Source organism: Hemiscyllium ocellatum, chromosome 11 (assembly GCF_020745735.1).
Source record: "Hemiscyllium ocellatum isolate sHemOce1 chromosome 11, sHemOce1.pat.X.cur, whole genome shotgun sequence".
Classification (NCBI taxonomy): domain Eukaryota; kingdom Metazoa; phylum Chordata; class Chondrichthyes; order Orectolobiformes; family Hemiscylliidae; genus Hemiscyllium; species Hemiscyllium ocellatum.
Genome location: NC_083411.1, coordinates 87,140,757 through 87,162,226, shown reverse-complemented (window position 1 = coordinate 87,162,226; position 21,470 = coordinate 87,140,757). Strand labels below are relative to the sequence as shown.

The window sequence follows — 21,470 nt, the reverse complement described above, 5'->3', positions numbered from 1 at the left end:
TTCCCGATAACATCACTCACCGCGAAAATCTCGCCAAGTGAAAACTTGGACATTCGTTGGAGGATTAATTGATGATCCGCTGGGCCGTTTGACAGCTCGAAATCTGTGGGCCTTTGGTCAGGCGGCAGGTGTCTGACTCCTCTCTCTCGAGATGCCTCCTAAAGGAAAGTCTAAGGGTGGGAAAGGTGTGTTCATCTTAAACATTATCAGTATCATTCCTCGGAATTGAAGTTTAAATGTTGTTGTTGTTGTGCAAATGTAAATGAAAAAGGATGGACATGAATGTTAGTTTCATCTGTAGTTATTCACTGGTTCCTAACAGTGAGTGCTGCTGGCATAACTGAAGCTGAAGAGGTGGATATTGTGTGATAAAAGAAAAGGAGGAAAACAAAGATTGGTTCACCAGAGTTAGCAATTGATGTTGCACTAAAGCATAGGCCCAAAGGGACGTTTATGTAATTCTGGTACAAGGGCTGATTTTAATAAGTTGAACTAATTCTCCTACTCTTTGGTGTCACAGAGATTGCTTACTAAGTATGCTTACTCAGAGGAAATTGTGTTTTGCAGTATAAACAACATTATTTTATCCAGGTGCACACTCTGGAGGTAGTTACTTTATCAAGAGTTAATCTTATTTTAAGAACTGAATTGTGCAGCCTTTGATGAAGTACATTCTTGTAAAATGAGCATGTTCCAGATTACTCCACAAGGATGCAACATCATGCTACATGTGTCAGAAACTTTTCAGTTTCTCCCGTGACCTGATTTTGCAGTCAGGTGGGTGATAAGATTTGCTCAGGTGTCGTACAACTTGGGAGCAAGGAAGACTGGGCAATCAAAAGCACAAATTGCTGCTGAAACTTAGCAGGTCTGGATCCATCTGTGAAGAGAAAAGTTGAAATTTCAAGTTGAATGACTCATCATCAGAACTTCCACAGTTTTGTTTTTTTCATCCACTTCTGAATGCTTACTGCCAGAAAATGCACCTGCAAGATATTGGGTCAAAATTAGAGATTTGGCTTTGTGACTCCTTTGTGACAAGTTGCCCAGTTACATTCACTGTTTGGTGTTGTACATTAAAGGTCATTATTGAAAAAATGTAACACTAGATTATCGTCATCCAGAGAATTGTATCCCAATATCAATAATACCTTTTTCAGTCCAGCATTCCATACTCCAGAATCTACTTACGTCATAGTGTGATGCCAGTTTTAACACCAGTACTAGCTACTACTTTGAAATGGATATACATGTAATTCACACACCATATAAACATAGGAATTATGAGTAGAAATAGGCGATCTGGCTGCACAAACTTGCTCCACCATTTAATAAAATCATGGTTGATCTGATTGCAATCTCAATTCACAATTCTGCCTACCCCAATGACCTTTCACCCACTTATTAATTATCTATCCATCTTTACTGAAAAATTTTCAAGAGCTGTGCTTCCCTTGCCTTTTGAGGAAGAGAGTTCCAAAGACTTATGACCCTCCAAAAAAAATGATCATGTCATCTCTGTCTTATATGAACAATACCTTATTTTAAATAGTTGCCCCTAGTTCTAGATTCTCCCACAAGAGGAAGCATTTGTGCACCCACTCTGTCAAAACCCCTTGAAATCTTCATGTTTTAATCAAGTTGCCTCTTACTCTCGTAAACTCCAGGAGATACTAGACTCGTCAGACCAAACTTTCTTCATAAGAGAGCCTTCTCATTTGAAGTATTAATCTAATAAACCTTTTCTGAATTTGCATCTTTCCTTAAACAAGGAGGCCAACTTATGGAACTCCAGATGTAGTCTCACATGTGTCCTGTATAACTGAACCATAACCCCTTTGTTTTTCTTGTAAGATGTCAAATATGTCTGAATGTAAACTTGAGAAGCATTTTGCATGAAATAAATTATTAAGATGCTTTATTTCATGTCGGGAGAACATACAGCTTAATAGTTATTTTCAGATTCTCTTAATTCAACCAGTACTACTTGTCCTTAAGTAATAAAGTCAAGGAAATAAACAAGCTATGCATTTTGCTTGGCATAAGCAAAATAACTCTTAATTCCCCCTCCTGATTTCTTCTTTAGAGCTTTGCAAAGGTTTGCCCCTACAACCTTCTCAGATCCAAATGATTGCCTGAATCTGTCTTTTTTTTATTTATATGCTCAGTATGCAAAAGGAATCCCAATACCACTTTCACCCATGGACATAATGACAGTGAGGTGTTTATCAATTATTGAGATTGGCAAGCCAATTATTATGCTAGTAAAAACTTGAGGAACTCAGTAGCTTTGGCAGCATCTGTGGAGAGAGAAACAGAGTTAGTGTTTCAAGTACGGTCGACTTCTTTGGAATTCTTCAGAACTCTTTTTGTCAAATCTGTTCCAAAGAAGAATCATACTGGATTGGAAGCATTAACTCTGTTTCCCTCTCTACAAATGCAGTCAGATATACTAAGTTTCTCTAGTACTTTATGTTTTTATTTCAGATTTCAAGCAACTGCAGTATTTTGCTTTTATTATTGTTTAATCTTTGGGGAATCATATCTTAGTTTTTTAATAGTCAAATACTCCAAAAACATGTTGCTGAAACTCCATATCGTGCAACCATGAACTGAATTATGGATTACCAATGCACTTACTTTGAAAACAAAGAAAATTCTTCCATTTTTGTATATTTAAGGTGCTGCAGCCAGTGGTGATAATACTGAGAAGAAAGAAAAGGGATCCAAAGGGGGTAATGCAGTGAAGGTAAGAGATCAGAGGGTAAATTGGCTTCTTTGGTAACACCCTTATACCTTCATGTTGTAGATTATTAATTCAATAACCACATTAGGAAGAAGTATATTAGCTAGGCAGATGTTAAATTCAAATGGGTCCTGAGTTTCCTGATGGTTCAAGGTAGACGTTGAAAATAAACTTTTTTTTTAAAATGAGGGAGGGTTGAAAACAGCTGTGATATCAGTGTATGCGTTATTCTCTGAACCACTAGCAACTTCAAAAGTATTAACGCTGATGTTTTTGGCAGGATAATTCCACAGTCTGATTGCAAAACAGATTTTCAAAAAGTGATATGTATTATTGTAAGATCTTTTGATGGGAATTCTCTGCTGTGCAAGGTGGTGCAGTGGTTATGTCACTAGACTAGTAATCCACAGGACCAAGATAATGCAAAAGGGACAGCAGATGGAATTTAAATTCAATTAACAAATTTGGAACATGAAGCTACTCTCAGTAAGAGTCATGACGGCTATCATCAATTATTGTTAAGACACATCTGGTTCACTAACATCCTTTGGTGTCACATATGAGGGAAGTCTGCCATCCATACCTGATCTAGACTATATGTGATGTCAGACCCGCAACAATATGAATGAATTGTAATTGCCATCTGAAAATGGACTAGAAAGTCAGTCAGTTCAAGGGCAATAGGAATGGCAGCAAATATTGGCCTTGTGAATGATGCTGTCAGCCCAGAAGGAACAAAAGCAAAGCATTTTCTTATGTTAATTGTGTAATAATATATTATAGTTTGTTTTTAGTAGAAGTATCTGATGATTTCAAATTATAAGCGCTAAATTCTTACTTGCCTGTATCTTTATGATATTTAGCCCAAATTGTTAGAAACTTAAATTTCTCTCCAAGAACAATTTTGAAGAATCAGGATTGGATTATTTTAATATACCTAAGCAGGGAATTAGTGTGAAAATTGATTGGCATAAAGTTGACCCCTCAAACTCACCCCACCATTCAGTAAGATGACAGATGATTTCCATAAGTCTTGAAATGTTTCTTCTGTGACAGCCCTCAGCTCCCTGATATTTCACAAATGTATCTATCTTCTCCTTAAATATATTTAGTGATCCACAGGTCTCTAGAGTATAGCAATTCTAGATATTCACTACCCCCAGGAAGAGAAATTGCATTGTATCTCATTTTTAAATACAGGCCCTCGTCTTCTATAATTTACATGTTGTAATAAGATCATTCTTTGAAATGTTAATAACTAAAGGCCTCAGTTGTTTAGCCCTGATAAGTGAAGCCCTTCATCCCAGGAATCAGACAAAGGAATCATTTTTGAACTGCCTCCAACACCAGGTTTTTTAAAATACAAGAACCAAAACTGTACACAGTACTCTGAGCACGGCCTCACCAATACCCTGTATAATTGTAACAAGACCTCCCTACTTGTAAATTCCAATTCCCCTCCTTGCATAACAGCCAAAATTCTGTTTGCCTTCTTAATTACTACTGCACCTACATTGCACCCTTTGTATTTCATGCATAAAAACACTCGGGTCCCTATATTTTGGAATTTCTTTGGATTCTGTCTCCATTTAAATAATAGCCTGCCTTTTGATTCTTTCTAACAAAGTACATAACTTTACATTAAACTCAATCTGACAAGTTTTGTCCACTCAACCAAAAAGAATCATACCTGGCTCATAACATTAACTTAGTTTTTCTCTCTCCACAGATACTGCCAGTTATGTTGAGTTTGTCCAAAATTGATGTTTGTTTCAGATTTCAGCATATGCAGTATTTGCTTTATGTCTGTATCCTCTTGCAAATCTCTTATGTTCTTGTCACAATATGCCCTCACACCTACTTTTATAATCAGCAAATTTAGATACATTATGCTCTGCCTCGTCTCCAATTCAATAATATTGATAGCAAATAATTAAGGCCCTAGGAGTGATCCTTATAGAATTTCACTCGTTACATCTTTCCAACCTGAAAAACGTCATTAATTCTGACTCGCTGTTGTGTGTGTGAACTAATCCCCATTACATACTGGTACATTAACCCCAGTACTGAGCCCTTGGGCAATAAGTTTTTTATGTGACACCAATTGAATGCATTCTGGAAATCCAAATATGCTACACCTACAGTTCCCATTATTAGTTCTGTTTGTTCTAGCAACAAGTCGAACGATTTGATCACATGTTTTTTCCCTTCACATAACCATGTTAATTCAGTTTGATTGTGGTAAGCTTTTCTAATTAAGTCTTCCTTAATAACAAACTGTAGTATTTTCCCAATGACAGATGTTAGACTATTAGCCTATGGCTTCACTCTCTTTCTGTCTCTCTCTTTTCTTGAATTGGCACTTCACATTAGCCATTTGTCAGTCCCCTTGAACCCTTATGGAATCCTGAGAGTTCAGGAATCTTTTGACCAATGTCTCAAATCCGTCTGTTTTTTCTTTTCAAACCTTAGAGAGCAGGGCATTAGGACTTGGGAAATTGTCCACCTTTAGTCTAATTTACTTGTCCAATACTTTTTCCCTTGTGATAGACTGTTATACGATCAATCTTCCAATTAGCATATTGTTTATGTGTTGGGGATGTTTATTGGGTCACCCACTATATGAAGACTCATGGAAAAATTTCCTCTGCCATGATCCCCTTCCCCTTTATTTATCACCTAATGCATCCCCCAAGAGTCCCATACTGATTTTAACTACTCTTTTTTGTTAATTATACACCAGTAGATGCTTTTGCTGTTTGTTTTTATATTAATCGCCAATGTATTTCCATAATCAATTTTCTCCTCCTTTATTAGCTTTTAGTCAATCCACTGTCAGTTCCTCAGAAAGAAAGTTCCCATCCTCCAGCTAATATTAGTTATCACTGCTTTGTAAGCTTTCGTTTTTGATTGGATGCTCTGCTTGATTGCCTTTGTTAACTGTGTGTTCATCCTTCTCATTGAGTCCTTCTTTATGAACAGAATTAATTTTTGCTGAGCAATTTGAAATATCTGCTAAAACATCTGCCACATCTCATCCATTGACATGCCTCAGTCTTTTTTTCCAGTCTGCTTTAGACAATCATCGTCTTGCCATTTTTAAGTTGAGGGTAGTTGTGAGGATCAAGTTGCCCTCCCTCAAACTAAATTTGAAATTCTATCATGTTTCGATTACTAACACCTAAGGTATCCTTAACTATGAGATCTGTCATTAATGATATCTCATTACGCATTATTAGATCTACAATGGCCTGGTCCCAGATAGGTCTATAACATATTGTCTAAGAAACAATTGCTGATGCAGTCAATAAATTCATCTTCCATATGACCCTTGCCGATCTGATATGTTCAGCCAATATACAGATTAAAAATACCCCATGACAATTATAATGCGCCTTTCACACACCTACATTAGTTCCTGATTTATACTTTATCCTACAGTGAGCCACTCTTTCAGACCTATCAACTATTGCCACTCATGACTTGTTTTCCTTATCATTCCTTATTTCTACAAACAAATTTCACATTTTGATGTTCTGGACCCATAACATGCTCACAGTATTGCCTTCCTTTATTAAGTATACTACCCTGCATTCTTTTCCTTTTTACCTACTCACCCCATTCCTTGAATGTCCTTGAGTATTGAGTTCCCAGTCCTGGTCACCCTGCAGTTGTGTATCAATAATAGCTAACAGCTGGTAATAGATTTTAAGACAACTGGTGATCATGAACGATGCAACATATATGCAAATCTTTATTTCACCCTTAACTGTTATTGAAATCTGTGATGCCCTGGTCTATTTTGAATAGAAACATAACACTTTTAAGTCACTGGGTTTAGTTTTTCCTTTCTATCTCTTCTCTCCTGTAAATGCACAGCATGTTCGTAGGGAGCCTGGTGCTAAATCATTCGTAGATGACCTGATTCTGGCTTAGGGCAGAATCAGGTCATCTGACTAAGTAGCAGAGCAGCCACCTTGATGTGATCCACATCCCGCGAGCCAATGCTCTGCTCTCTTGAAGATATTGATTGTTACGTGGATGTATCAGATCTTGGTGACTGATCCAAGTGACTGTTCATAATCAAAAACAGAAATTGCTAGAAAAGCTCAGCAGGTCTGGCAGTACATGTGAAGAGAAATCAGTGTTAATGTTTCTGGTTCTGAGGAAGGGTCACCGAACTCAAGACATTAACTCTGATTTCTCTTCGCAGATGCTACCAGACATACTGAGCTTTTCTAACAATATCTATTTTTGCATCTGCAGTTCTTTTGATTATTATTGTCTGTTCATAATGTTTGTGCACGACATGAAGTATTAACTATTCACTGGTAGATACATCGGCATTTAGAAAATTCTGTTCTCATTCAACATCTCAATACATGTGCTTAGCTAGTGTTTATTTAGTATTAAAGGCTATAGAATAGTGAATAGCGGCAAGAACATTGGCTGAAATGTTTTCCTCCCTGACCTTGAGGCACTAAGAATAATTCTAACACTCTTTGTATTACCATCCGGGAGATCAGCTAACTTAGTACAAACTGAATTTCACAGCTCAACCTTCTTGTTCTAGGAGCCTTAGTACAGTATACATTAACAGATATTTTCAAAGAAGTTATGGCTTCAATTTACTTTTGTTCAGAAATTCAAGCATTTTTCAAAAAAGCCTGATGGATCTCATCTGTTGGACACCATTCATATCGAATTATTGTGTTTCAGGTGAGGCACATTCTCTGTGAAAAGCACAGTAAAATCATGGAAGCTATGGAGAAGTTGAAATCTGGCATGAAATTTAATGAAGTGGCGAGCCAGTACAGTGAAGACAAAGCCAGGCAAGGAGTAAGTAGCAATTCAAGTAAAAGCAAAATACCATAGATGCTGGCAATCCGAAATAAAAATTAAAAAATGTAGGAGAAATTCAGCAGGTCTAGTAGGATCTGTGAAGCGAGAATCAGATTCAATATTTGAAGTTCAGTGACGTTCTGAAGAAGTCATTGGACTCAAAGCGTTAACTCAGTTTCTCTTGCCACAAATGCTCCCAGACCTGCTGAGTTCCTCAAGCATTTCCTGCTTCTATTTAAGGACTAAATGGAAATGTGCAGAAGAAATCACCTTAATGTATTGATTCCTGGTGATGATACTTAGTGCAGTTCTTACACTGTCATTATTTCCACACTCTGGCTTTTTGCTAAGTGCAAGTTATCTGTAATCTTCATTTGCTTGATATTATATCCTGTGGTATTTCATTAAACCTATATGATTCCGTGGTAAAAGTATTTTTTGAACAACCATTGATTTGTTTATTATAATGTGGATATCTGGATGCATTATGTAATTACTTTGAGACAATTTGGTAGTGTTCATGCTGCTATTGAAGGAGCAAGTATGTGTTCACTATGAACGGCATAAAGTTTGGTTTAATCAGGAGTTTCCACTGACTGTATACCAAATTTTGACCAGGTTCAAACAAAGTCGTATTTCACTTGAAAAACTGAAGAATGTTTGTTTTTATTTGAATGGGTTTATCCGTTGAAATATTATCATCTAAGTTATCCAATAAATGTCCCAAGACAGATTTGCCACATTTTCCCAATTTCCAGTGGTCTCATTCTATTATGGCACCTTAAACTAATTGAACAAATGCAATATACCTTCAGTCCCACGTTAAAAACCATGATTTGGAGATGCCAGTGATGGACTGGGGTGTACAAAGTTAAAAATAACACAACAGCAGGTTATAGTCCAATAGGTTTATTTGGAAGCACTAGCTTTCAGAATGTCGCTCCTTCATCAGGTGGTTGTGAAGTACACAATTGTAAGACACAGAATTTACAGCAAAAGTTTACAGTGTGGTGTAACTGAAATTGTACATTGAAAAATACCTTGATTGTTTGTTTGTTAAGTCTCTCATCTGTTAGAATGACTATGATAGTTTCACTTCTTGCATATGTAAATCACAAAACTGATGAGATAGGCAGCAGCAAAATGTGGCCAAGCAGAAGCTGATAGCTAAGTTCGGGACCCATAGAGAGGGCCTCAACCGGGACCTTGGGTTCATGTCACACTACGGGTGACCACCATTGCACTGTGCAGACACACACACACACACGCTCCTCCATACACACACACACACACACTCCCACACTCATCCATACACACACACTCTCCCACACTCCTCCAGGCACACACGCTCCCACACTCACACATGCATCCTCTCACAGACTTAGACACTTCACACTCACACATGTATATACACTCTCTCTCACAGACACTCACAAACCTCCACCCCAGGCACACACACGCACACTCCTACAGACACACACACATACACACTCCCACACTCACACATGCACCCTTAGACCACTTTAAACTCACACAGACACACATACACTCTCTCTCACAGACATCACAAACCCCCACCCTGACACAGACACATATACATTTATGGGGTGAATTTGTACTTGCAGAGTTACATTGTACTTTGCTGAAAAACTGCATGAATCCATATAAGACTGTGTTAACTCACTTTGTAGATGAGAATCAGTCTAAACATTATGGCACAGACAGGGATCACAGGGGGCTAACACCTTCGACATCTTAACGTCTTATCTGAGCTGACACCAATTGTTACAGTTAACCTGAGAATGTAAGTTTTTTAAAAAGTTTTGTGATTTACATATGAAAGAAGTGAAACTATCATGGTCAACACATGAGAGACTAACAAACAATCACGGTATTTTTTTCTTAAATTCTCTACGGCGTGGAAACAGGCCCTTCGGCCCAACAAGTCCACACCGCCCCTCTGAAAAGAAACCCACTCAACCACATTCCTCTACCCTATATTTACCCCTGACTAACACACCTAACACTGTGGGCAGTTTAGCGTGGCCAATTCACCTGACCTGCACATCTTTGGATTGTGGGAGGAAACCAGAGCACCCCCTTGGAGGAAACCCACGTAGACACAGGGAGAATGTTCAAACTCCACACAGACAGGCAGGAATCGAACCCAGAACCCTGGTGCTGTGAGGTAACAGTGCTAACCATTGAGCCACCGTGCCACCCAATGTACAATTTCAGTTACATCACACTGTAAATTTTTGCTATAAATTCTGTGTCTTACAATTGTGTACTTCACAACCACCTGATGAAGGAATGGAGCTCCGAAAGCTAGTGCTTCCAATTAACTCACTTGGACTGTAACCTGGTGTTGTGTGATTTTTAACAATGTTAAAAACCTGTTGCAAAAGCTGATATATCCTCACCCAAGAATAGCTCCAGGTTGTGGATTGCCATTCGAATCAAATTATTACAACTCAGTCCATGATGTAATATTGCATGTATAATTAAGCCAATAAATGAAGTTAATTTAGAAGTCGCAATAAATTTGTGTCCTAGCTGCATGCAAGACTTATGACATTTTATATACAAGTACACATATGCACAGAAATGTAGAGAACTGGTTTCTTTCTACAGTTGCAAACAAATTGAAAATTATTGTTTCTGTCTTAGGGCGATTTGGGATGGATGACCAGAGGTTCAATGGTGGGACCCTTCCAAGAAGCTGCTTTTGCTCTGTCCAACAGTACAACAGACAAACCCATTTACACAGATCCCCCTGTCAAAACTAAATTTGGTTACCATATCATCATGGTTGAGGGAAAAAAGTAAAATATATTTATTTTCAGTTCGATATCTGTACTTTTGATAAGAAATAGAATAATTTCTTCTTTGTGAAGCCCCAGACCAATTACAACAAACAATGGACAGTCTGCTATCAGTCCTTCATAATTTTATGTTCACTGGCTACAAAGAAGGACATGAATATTTCAGGGTTATACCTCTATTTACTTTGTTTCCCTCTTGTAGAAATAACTACGGCATACCATTATTCTTCATTCAAAGAGAAGTAATTAAAAATTGTATTTTTTGGAAATTCCATATTATTGGTGAATTATACCAAAATAAACAGCATGAAGTTAAACAACAATTGCTAAATTGTAAACTCCATTTAAAGACTAGTCATTTCTTCTGTAACACATTGGTTGCATTCTTGTGCAAGCCCATGTGATAGAAAAATCGCGCTTTAGAAACACACCTAAAGTGCTGGCAATGTAATCGTGTTACAGACAACACATGTTTTAAATGTTCGCGCTTTGGAAACAACGTCGTCAATTCGTCAATCGCGTTCTAGCGAATTCATGTTGATGAAACATGCATTATAGCAGAAGGTACTGTAATGAATGATTTTTCAAATTTATTGTCCATCTTTATTTTATGAGACAAAAAGCTCCACAAACATTTTGCTTTGATAACTAACTGCTCTGTGATATAGAATAGGTCAAAGCAGGAAAGCTGCAAGTTTAATTGCTAAGTCACTTCTGAAGTGTCTCTTCTCAACTGAGGCAGTTGTACCATCTCCTGAACTGTCATTATGGGCAACTGAATATCTTAATTCAATTGCAAATGTGTGTTATTATACCATCAAAATTGTCTTTCAGTGACAGTGCAGGGCATAATTACATATTGCAATGTTAGTTGAGTGCACTGTGAACATGGGGGAAGTTGAGAGTTTGGTGAGTTGTCAAGTTAAAATTTAGTCTTAACATTTAGGGAGAGAAATTAGTTTTTGTAGAGCTGCATAGTTTTCCTCATTAAAATCAGTAAAGAAATTTGTGCTGGTAAAGACCTGTAGAACTGCTTGATGGTGGGATTCAAGGTAAGCCTACGTACCGATGCTATGTGAACATATTCTTTCCTTTGTGTAAGTGTGATTGGTTGTTAACAGTAAATCAGCTGTAAGCATTTGCTTGACTGAGGATATTTACTTAAGCTGGTGAGAATGTGTACAGGGTGTAAGCAGGCAGGGAAAGTGTTTAGTTCTGAGTTTTGTGAAATGAGATTCAGCTGAGCGCAGGCAGGGAAAGAATTAAGTTCTGTGTTTTGTGAAATAAGAGGTTCAGCTGAGCATGACTCAGATCAATAAGAACTTACAGGTTAACAATGGGTTGCTGCAGGTAAGGGTAATGGGTTAACAAGGTGGAAAAACATTCATTATGTAGAGCCATTTTACAATATTGGAAGCATTCAGCATGTGAGGTCAGATTAACAAGGTGAAAAGGATTCATTATGTGAAGTCAGTTATTCATTGTGTAACAGCAGATGGCTTAATCTTTAATATTAACACTCGCTGATTGTAATAGTCACCGAATCAATATGTATGTTGCCTTATCTGGATGCTTCTCCTTGTAAAATGACTTCATAGTTCATTAGCAAACTGCTGTTCCAGAGAAGACCATGAACTCGTGTCTCTGTGCACATGGGCGATCATTGTCTCTCCCTCCAGGGCCCGGAATAAAGATGAAGAAGGTAAAAGCAGACTGTGTCGCTGAACATTTTGCTTCAACTTAGTGTGGGGTGGGGAGTGACACTGGAAGCTGATTGAGTTAGGGTAACGTGGCTCAAAACAATTTAAGGTAAGAAGAATTCAGCTGCATTACAGTGTAACTGAAGATTCCAGTTATAATTGAATGGATTATGAACAGCTTAGCATTTGGTGAAAGTAGGAATATGGTGCACAGGGAGAAGGAAGTATTTCCTTTTGCCCTTGGCATTTGGAATGATTTCTGTAAGCTAGAGGCAGTAAGTATTAAAAATTGTGTTGTATCTGTTAGAACTTTGGGTGGAATCTTAATGAGACATCAGGGATCTCACTCTTGTCTTTGGGTAAACCTACCAAATTGTACACCAATCAGGCAGTGGTAAGGTCATCTGCAGGTCCTCCCCTAGAATAACGACCCAGAGACTTTTGTCCTGCTCAGTGAGAAATACTGGCGAATCAAAGGCTGGCATTGGGGAGGAGGCAGTGACTTCTGTCAGAAGTGCACCCCAATTCCCAGCATTACGGCGGACTTAAGATAGTGGTCAGTAATGATAGCAGGGGTTGAGAATTGCAAAAAGAGGGCAGTGACTTGTTCTCAATGGGCACACTCCTGTATAAGTGTTGCCTCTTGAACAGGCACTGATTGCTTCACCTCTCTACAGTATGACTAATGGAATACACAAGAAAGAATCAATGAATGTGGTGCATTTGGAATTTACAAAAGGCTTCTGATAAAATGCAACATAAAAGTTTTGTAGGCAAAATTAAAATGTATGAGATGGGGTAATATGGATGATGTATATACCATTTATCCATTATAGGGGTCATTCAGCTCAGTTGTCTGGAATGCTGATTTGTGATGCAGTGTGGGTTCAATTGCTGCAGCTCCTTAATTTCTCCCCTCATCTGAGGTATAATCTTCAGGTCATCTCTCTCTAATGAGAGAGCAACCTATGGTCCGGTAGGATGATGGTGATTTTCCCTTTATATATAATATGCCTGTATTGAGAATTATTGATAGACATGAGTGGCAGACAGTGACTAGTGGGGTACAGCAAGAAGACAGCTCATCACCACCTTCTCAAAGGCAACTAGGGATGGGCAATAAATGCTGGCCAGCCCATGACGCCCACATCCAACAACATGAATAATTTTTTTTAAATTGAGTTAGGAAAAATGAAAGAGGATTTGATTAAATGTATAAAATTCTAATAGGCAGACTAAACGCAAAGAGGATATTTTTCTTTGTATGGTGAGTATAGAACCAGGGATCACAGTTTCAGGACCTGGGGAGGCCATTTAGGGCTGATATGAAAAAAATTCTTCACTTAAATGTAGGGTATTTATGGCCTACCACAGGAGGCTGTGAAGGCTAGGTCACTGACTATATTTAAGGAAGTGAGAGAAAGTGGCGGGCATGGATGGATGAATGATAGAGCAGACTCGAAGGGTCATATGATTACTCCTGCACCTAGTTTCTGTGACAAGCTGCCCTTGGGTAGCAGCTGTTGTGAACCCTGTATGGTGTCAGATCAACCTGCAACTGGTTTAATCCAAGCGGCGGTGAGATGAAGTCCTTCAGTGGTCCTTCATTGGCCACTTAAGGACCTCCATTGATGGAAGGACAAGAAGGTAGACCTTGAACAGGTCTTCGCAGAATTTAATTCTGGTGGAGGTGAGAAGGCAGCGACATTTTGTTTTACTACCCTACCTAATTAAACCCCTTTCCCACCTTCAAGATTGCCAACCTGAGGAGCAGGCATTTCTTGCCATTATGTAAATTGGTATTTTTAAATAAATAACTTGAAACAAACAAGAGTAATTGTCTTAATAAACAAAGACAAAGATAAGGCAAGAATCAAAGATTAAAAAAAACCTGAACCACGTTTCAAAAATAGCAAGAATTCTGACTGGCAGCCTTTTAGCTGGTGAAATCCAGACTCAAGTTTATCTGGGGAAGCTGATTGACAGATTGAAACAGTGAATTAAAGCAAAGAAGAAACAGAGGCTATTGGGAGTCAGGCGTCAAACACCAGACAAGAGAGAAAAGCACAAAATCTGATGTTTTAGTGAGCACAGTGGATAGAGTATTACACGTAAGTTACAGATAAGTTTATTCATTGATGTACTTAGTGGTTTGTTATTTTCTATTGGCTAAATTGCAATAGTCTTAAAGCTAAGGAGAGCATATACATTTTCATCTATAAATGTAAGACTGAGATATGTCAGAGTAGGTTTTGTGTCAAGACTGCAAAATTGTGGAAATTTGGGGATAGTGAGCCTGTCCTATATTACACCATCTTTTTAACCCCATTTTGCCCAGCCTCAATAAAGACTTTTAATTCTTTTTACCATGCAGTGATTTCACACATCAATTAAAATGCAGTATTAATTCAAATTAAGGAAAAAATACAAACACACAGAAAAATGGGTATAAATTTTAAGAAGTGGGCAGTGTCGAATGCAGACTATACAATTTAAAAGTCCTTGAAGTGTTAGATTCTAACCTGAGACCCTGGTTGCTTGTCTAATGACTTTATCATCAGCAGGAATGACATCTGTAGATATCTTTTGAGTTCTCATTGAATAGTTTCTCCAATTTGTTTTACTGAGTGGAAGAAAGGGACTAAGCCTTTTAGTTCTGCTGTTATGGATCTATTTTCTTTCTCTCTGCTGTATCCCAAAGGCTCTTGGCAAAAGTACAGTTATTTGTGTATTACATAGAAACATAGAAAATAGAAGTGGAAATAAGCCATTCAGCCTTTAAGCCTGCTCCACCATTCAATACAATCATAGCTGATAGTCAAATGAGTACCCTGTTCCTGTTTTCTCCCCATATCATTTGACCCCTTTGCACCTAAGAACTATATCTAACTCTTTCTTGAAAACATTCAATGTTTTAGCCTTCAGTGTTTAATGTGGCAGAAAATTCCACAGTCACCACTTTCTGGGTGAAAAAAATCCTTCGAATCTCAGTCCTAAATGGGCTGACTGGCCTCTTCCTGCACTGTAGTAATTCTATGATTCTAAATGGCCTACCCTACATCCTGATACTGTGATCCTCAGTTCTGGACTCGCTGTTCATCGGGAATATCCCCTCTCCCCAGCCTTTATCATGTCCAGTCTTGTTAGATAATGTATTGGTTACGATGAGATCTCACCCTCATTCTTCCAAGCTCCAGTGAATATAGTTCTGACCAATATATAATATTTATATTCGCAAGGTTTGTAGCTCAGGTTGAGGTTGAGGGTGTAGGTTTGCTCGCTGAGCTGTAGGTTTGATATCCAGACGTTTCATTACCTGGCTAGGTAACATCATCAGTGGCGACCTCCAAGTGAAGCGAAGCTGTTGTCTCCTGCTTTCTATTTACATGTTTGTCCTGGATGGGGTTCCTGGGGTTTGTAGTGATGTCATTTCCTGTTCATTTTCTGAGGGGTTGATAGATGGCATCTAGATCTATGTGCTTATTTATGGCGTTGTGGTTGGAGTGCCAGGCCTCTAGGAATTCTCTGGCATGTCTTTACTTAGCCTGTCCCAGGATAGATGTGCTGTCCCAGTCGAAATGGTGGTTTTTTTCATCCGTGTGTAGGGCTTTGAGGGAGAGGGGGTCGTGTCTTTTTGCGGCTAGCTGGTGTTCATGTATCCTGGTGGCTAACTTTCTTCCTGTTTGTCCTACATAGTGTTTGTGGCAGTCCTTGCATGGAATTTTTAGATGACGTTGGTTTTGTCCATGGGTTGTACTGGGTCTTTTAAGATTGTTAGTTTTTGTTTGAGATTGTTGGTATGCTACTAGGATTCCGCGGGGTCTCAGTAGTCTGGCTGTCATTTCTGAAACTTCTTTGATATATGGTAAGATGGTTACGGTTTCTGGCTGTGTTTTGTCTGCTTGTTGTGGTTTGTTCTTGAGGAATCTGCACACTGTGTTTTTTGAGTATCTGTTCTTCTTGAATACGTTGTACAGGTGGTTCTCCTCTGTTTTTTGAAGTTCGTCTGTGCTGCAGTGTATGGTGGCTCGTTGGAATAGTGTTCTGATACAGCTATGTTTGTGTGTGATGGGATGGTTGCTGGTGTAGTTGAGTATTTGGTCAGTGTTTGTCGATTTTCTGTATACGCAGGTTTGTAATTTTCCCTTGTCCTTCTTTCTACTGTGATATTCAGAAATGCGAGTTTGTTGTCAGTTTCTTCCTCCTTGGTGATCTTTATGCCTGTGAGGGTGTTGTGGGTGATGTTAAATGTCTCTTCTATCTTGTTTCGTTTTGTGATGACGAAGGTGTCATCTACGTAGCGAACCCAGATTTTTGGTTTGAGACCCCTTGGAATCCTACAATGCCATAAATAAGCACATAGATCTAGATGCCATCTATTAACCCCTCAGAAAACGAACAGGAAATGACATCACCACAAACCCCAGGAACCCATCCAAGAGAAAGATATATATAGAAAGCAGGAGACAACAGCTTCGCTTCACTTGGAGGTCGCCACTGATGATGTTACCTAGCCAGGTAATGAAACGTCTGGATATCAAACCTACAGCTCAGCAAGCAAACCTATACCCCATAATATTTATATGTATACTGTTCTAATGTTTGGCTTAATTGTTTTCAAGATGGAAATCTGCAAGTGATTTGAATCCAAATCTGAAATTTCGAGAAAGGTGTGATAGAGGAGATACAGATCTGAGTTTCAATGGCTTTATATGACAATGTTACCTTCTGTTCAGACTGATTCGTGATTATTAATAGTTTCGTAAGCATTGTTCAACCTAGTCATGTGACTTCACCTTGACACTGAGATAAAGAATCAGTTTAATTTTCCTGCTAATCGGCAGAAATTTCTGGTAATGGGATCCAGTGGGTATTTCTAATTTCCACTTTGCCCTTTTATGCATTGACCATAAAACACCTTTTTTGGATTAAATTTCACTTTGTATTGCAAATGTGATGAAAACATGATGGTAATTTTCTGCTTGGCAAGGAGCATCTACTTTTGTTAGTTCGAGATGTATAGTTGCAATCAAAACGTATTTAATGTAAACTTGTGCAGAATGTGATGTAAAACTGGAAAAATATGCATTAATTATACACAGAATGTGCTAGATTCTTCCTGTTGCTGAAATAAAGTTTGACATTCCCAGTCTGCAGTAATAACATTGTAGGTCACCTCAAATAATAATGCTATCTTCTGTGCAAACACTGGCAACTCAGCTGTGCTATAGATTTAAGTGATCAGTCATCCTGGAATATAGAAACACTTCTTGGGGGGAGTACCACACCCAGTTTAGAAGATGCTGATGGCTGTACTACATAATTTTTTCCATCTCATTTCAGCTATCCCACCCAGTAGGCCCAGGCCAGTATTAATGCACCACCTCTGAGTCTCTTCACACTAATTTTCACTAAATTTCATCAACATATCCTTTTATTTTTTTTTCTCCTTCATGTGTTGATCTGGCTCCTCTTCACTGCATATGGTGAATCACTTCAAATATTCCTAGCGTTAGTGAGACCCACATTCTAACAACTCTTTTTGATAAATATGTTATTCTTATGTTCCTTCATGGTTTATTGACGATCATCTTTCATTGGTGATTACTACTTTCTGAACGGTGAGAAAATTCATAAAGCCAAAGTACAAAGGTATCTGGGAATGCTAGTCGAGGATTCTCTAAAGGTAAACATGCAGGTTGAGTCCGTGATTAAGAAAGCAAATGCAACGTTGTCATTTATCTCAAGAGGGTTGGAATATAAAAGCACCGTTGTGCTATTGAGACTTTATAAAGCTCTGGTTAGGCCCCATTTGGAGTACTTGTCCAGTTTTGGTCCCCACACCTCAGGAAGGACATTCTGGCACTGGAGCGTGTCCAGCGGAGATTCACATGGATGATCCCTGGAATGGTAGGTCTAACATACGAGGAATGGCTGAGGATCCTGGGATTGTATTCATTGGAATTTAGAAGATTAAAGGGAGATTTACTAGAAACTTACAAGATAATACATGGCTTGGAAAGGGTGGACGCTAGGAAATGTTTTCCGTTAAACGAGGAGACTAGGACCCATGGACACAGCCTTAGAATTAGAGGGGGTAAATTCAGAACAGAAATGCGGAGACATTTCTTCAGCCAGAGAGTGGTGGGCCTGTGGAATTTATTGCCGCGGAGTGCAGTGGAGGTCAGGACGTTAAATGTCTTCAAGACAGAGATTGATAAATTCTTGATGCCACAAGGAATTAAGGGCTACGGGGAGAATGCTGGTAAGTGGAGTTGAAATGCCCATCAGCCATGATTGAATGGTGGAGTGGACTCGATGGGCCGAATGGCCTTACTTCCACTCCTATGTCTTATGGTGATCCGTGCTTCTGGTTTGATACAAAAGTAGAAAACCCCAATTTCAAGTGAACTCCATTAAACCCTTTTGTGACCTTAAAAGACACAATCAGTTCAAAAAACACCTGTCTTTTATCGGGAAAGAACTCCAGTCTGTTAGTACTTCCTGACAAGTGTAACCTTTCAAACCAGGCAATCTACTAGTGAATCATATTGAACTTTATCCAGCGTGTTTTGATCTTTGTCATTTTCCATTACCATCCTGATTTGGAAATCTAATGTTCCTTCAGGGTCACTGGGTCAAAATCCTGGTACTCCCTCCCTGAGAGCAGTTTGCATATACCTATACTCCAGTGAACTGTAGCAGTTCAAGTAAGCAGCTCACTATCACCTTCTCAAGGACAACTAGGGATGGGCAATACGTGCTGGCTCATTGATAATGTCCACATGTCTTGAATGAAATAAAAAAAATTGGACAACAGAACTGTTCTCAGCATCGGACTGGTTGGACTGAAGGGTCTGTTTCCATTCTGTATGTCTGTATGACTATGACTATAATTTGATGGGTTGAATACACTTCTCTCATACTGCATTGTTTCTTTGAATAACCCTTGGTGAGAATCCAAGTTTAAATAACTTTTCTGTATTTCAGTACTATACATTCGGAAGTGAGCCTTGTACTTGTTCACTTGCTACTTTTAGTGATTTACTGAACTGTACAACTCAATCCCTCTACCCCTTTGGACACTTATTATCCAATGAGTGCGTGACTCATTGTTCTTCTTACCAAAATGTACTCATCTCCCACTGACCTACATTTAAGTTCATTTACCATGTATAGACATTCTGCAAATTTATAAAATGTTTTAATTTGTTGCAGTCCTTTTCTGCACTAAACTACATCTCACCAGTCTCAGATTGTCTGCACACTTTGAAATTGTTCTTTTAATTCCTGAGTCAAAATTGTATATATAATGTAGAAATGTACAAAATAGGAGCAGTAGTAGGTCATTTGGCCCTTTGAGCCCATTCAATATGATCATGGTTGATCATCCAACTCCGTACCCTGTTCCTGCTTTCTCCTCATGCCCTTTGAAGCTATTAACCCTAAGAAATATATCTAACTCCATGAAAATACTCAATGCTTTGGCTTCAATTGCTTTTTGTGGCAGAGAATTCCACTTTCTGAGTAAAGAAATTTCTCCTCATCTCAGTCTTAAGTGGCCTGCCCCACATTCTTAAACTGTGATCCCTGCTTCTGGAAATCCTGGTTATGAGGAACATTTTTCCTTTATTTACCCTGCCTACTTCTGATGGAATTTTATAAGTTTCTATGAAACCTGCCTTATTCTTCTAAACTCCAGTGAATATAATCGTAACAGATTCAGTCGATCTTTAGATGTCAGTCCTGAGATCTCAGGAATCAGTCTGGTAAACCTTTGTTACTCTCCCTCCACAGCCAGAACATCCTCAGATACGGAGACCAAAACTTCACACAGTACCCCAGGTATGGTCTCACTAAGGCCCTGTATAATTGCAGTGAGACATCCCTGCTTCTGAACTTGAATCCTATTAGGACAAAAGCCAACATACTATTTGCCTTCTTGACAGCCTGCTCCAACCGTATGCTTACTTTCAATGACTGGTGTACAAGGACACCAAGATCGCATTGCACCTCGTGATTTCTCAATCTATCACTATTCAAACAAAAATCTATCTTCCAATTTTTGCTAGAAAGTATATAACCTTACATTTGTACACATTATACTTACCTGCCATGCATTTGGACGTGGGGATGTTCGCTGATGATTGTTCAGCACCATTCGTGATTCCTCAGATACTGATGCAGTCCATGTATAAACACAACAAGATTTGGACAATATCCAAGCTTGGGCAGACAAGTAACAAAACATTTGTGCTAAACTAATATAAGGCTATGGCCATCACCAAGGAGAAACAGTCTAAACACTGTGCCTTGATATTCAATGGTGTTGTCATCACTGAATCTCCCGCTGCCAACATTCTGGGGGGGGTTTTCAATGTCCAGAAACTCAACTAGATTTGCAACATAAACACAGTAGCTACAAGAGCAGATCCAGAGGCCAGGAATACTGCAGTGAGTAACTCACTTCCTGACTTCCCAAAGCTGTCCACCGTCTGTTAGGCACAAGTCAGGAGTGTGATGCAATACTCCCCACTTGCTCGGATGAGTGCAGCCACAACAACACTCAAGAAGCATGACACCGTCCAGGACAAAGTAGCTCACTTAATTGGCACTACATCCACAACCATTGGCTGCCTCCAGCTCCAAGGCTCTGTAGTAGCAGTGTGTACTATCTACAGAAATTCACTAAAGATCCTCAGACAGCACCTTGCATCTGGAAGGACAGGGGCAGCACATGTATGGGAATATCACCACCTTCAAGTTCCTCCCCAAGACACTTACCATTCTGACTTAGAAATATGTCACTGTTCCTTCAGTATCACTGGGTCTAAATCCTAGAATTCTCTCCTTAGGGACAGTATGGGTGGACTGCAGTAGTTCAAGAAGACAGCTCACCACCACTTTCTCAAGAGCAAATACGGAGCTGCAATAAATGCTGGCCAGCCAACGACATCCACATCCCACAAAATGAATAATTTTGTAAAAATTTACCGAATCTCATAACTTGTTCAAATCACACTGAAGCATTTCTGCATCCTCCTCACAGCTCACCCTCCCAGCCATGGGATCATGGGTGAGCAGGGCTTGGTATAGGATATGATACTGATGGCAATGTTTTGGATGAACTAAGTTCGTGGAGCATGGGAGCTAGAAAAATGCAAATTGTTGTCCAATGTCAATTGTTGATATTTTAGGCTTCAAAACATAACCCAACAATTGATCGCATCCTCTGAACTAAAACCCTGTAAAATTTGTCAGCTCCAGAAGAGGACAGAAGGAAGAAAGTTGAGGAAATCTTCCTTGATTATCTGTTGAAATATATGTAAAAGTTATTACAACAGGGATTGGTGCTGG

General features: G+C 38.9%; 1 protein-coding gene across 1 annotated transcript; it reads left to right on the top strand.

The window, feature by feature from the left end:
- The first annotated feature begins 142 nt into the window (after positions 1-142).
- pin4 (protein (peptidylprolyl cis/trans isomerase) NIMA-interacting, 4 (parvulin)) lies at positions 143-10,920 on the top strand. Its single transcript, XM_060832668.1, has 4 exons — positions 143-185; positions 2,682-2,749; positions 7,466-7,585; positions 10,259-10,920. Exons 1-4 carry the CDS (start codon positions 152-154, stop codon positions 10,415-10,417), a joined length of 381 nt encoding a protein of 126 aa, XP_060688651.1. The 5' UTR covers positions 143-151; the 3' UTR covers positions 10,418-10,920.
- Positions 10,921-21,470: the final 10,550 nt, after the last annotated feature.

Coding starts and splice junctions, on each gene's coding strand:
- pin4 (XM_060832668.1), top strand. CDS start 152: ATGCCTCCTAAAGGAAAGTCTAAGGGTGGGAAAG. Junction 2,750..7,465: donor AAGGGGGTAATGCAGTGAAG/GTAAGAGATCAG, acceptor ATTGTGTTTCAG/GTGAGGCACATTCTCTGTGA. Junction 7,586..10,258: donor AAGACAAAGCCAGGCAAGGA/GTAAGTAGCAAT, acceptor TTTCTGTCTTAG/GGCGATTTGGGATGGATGAC.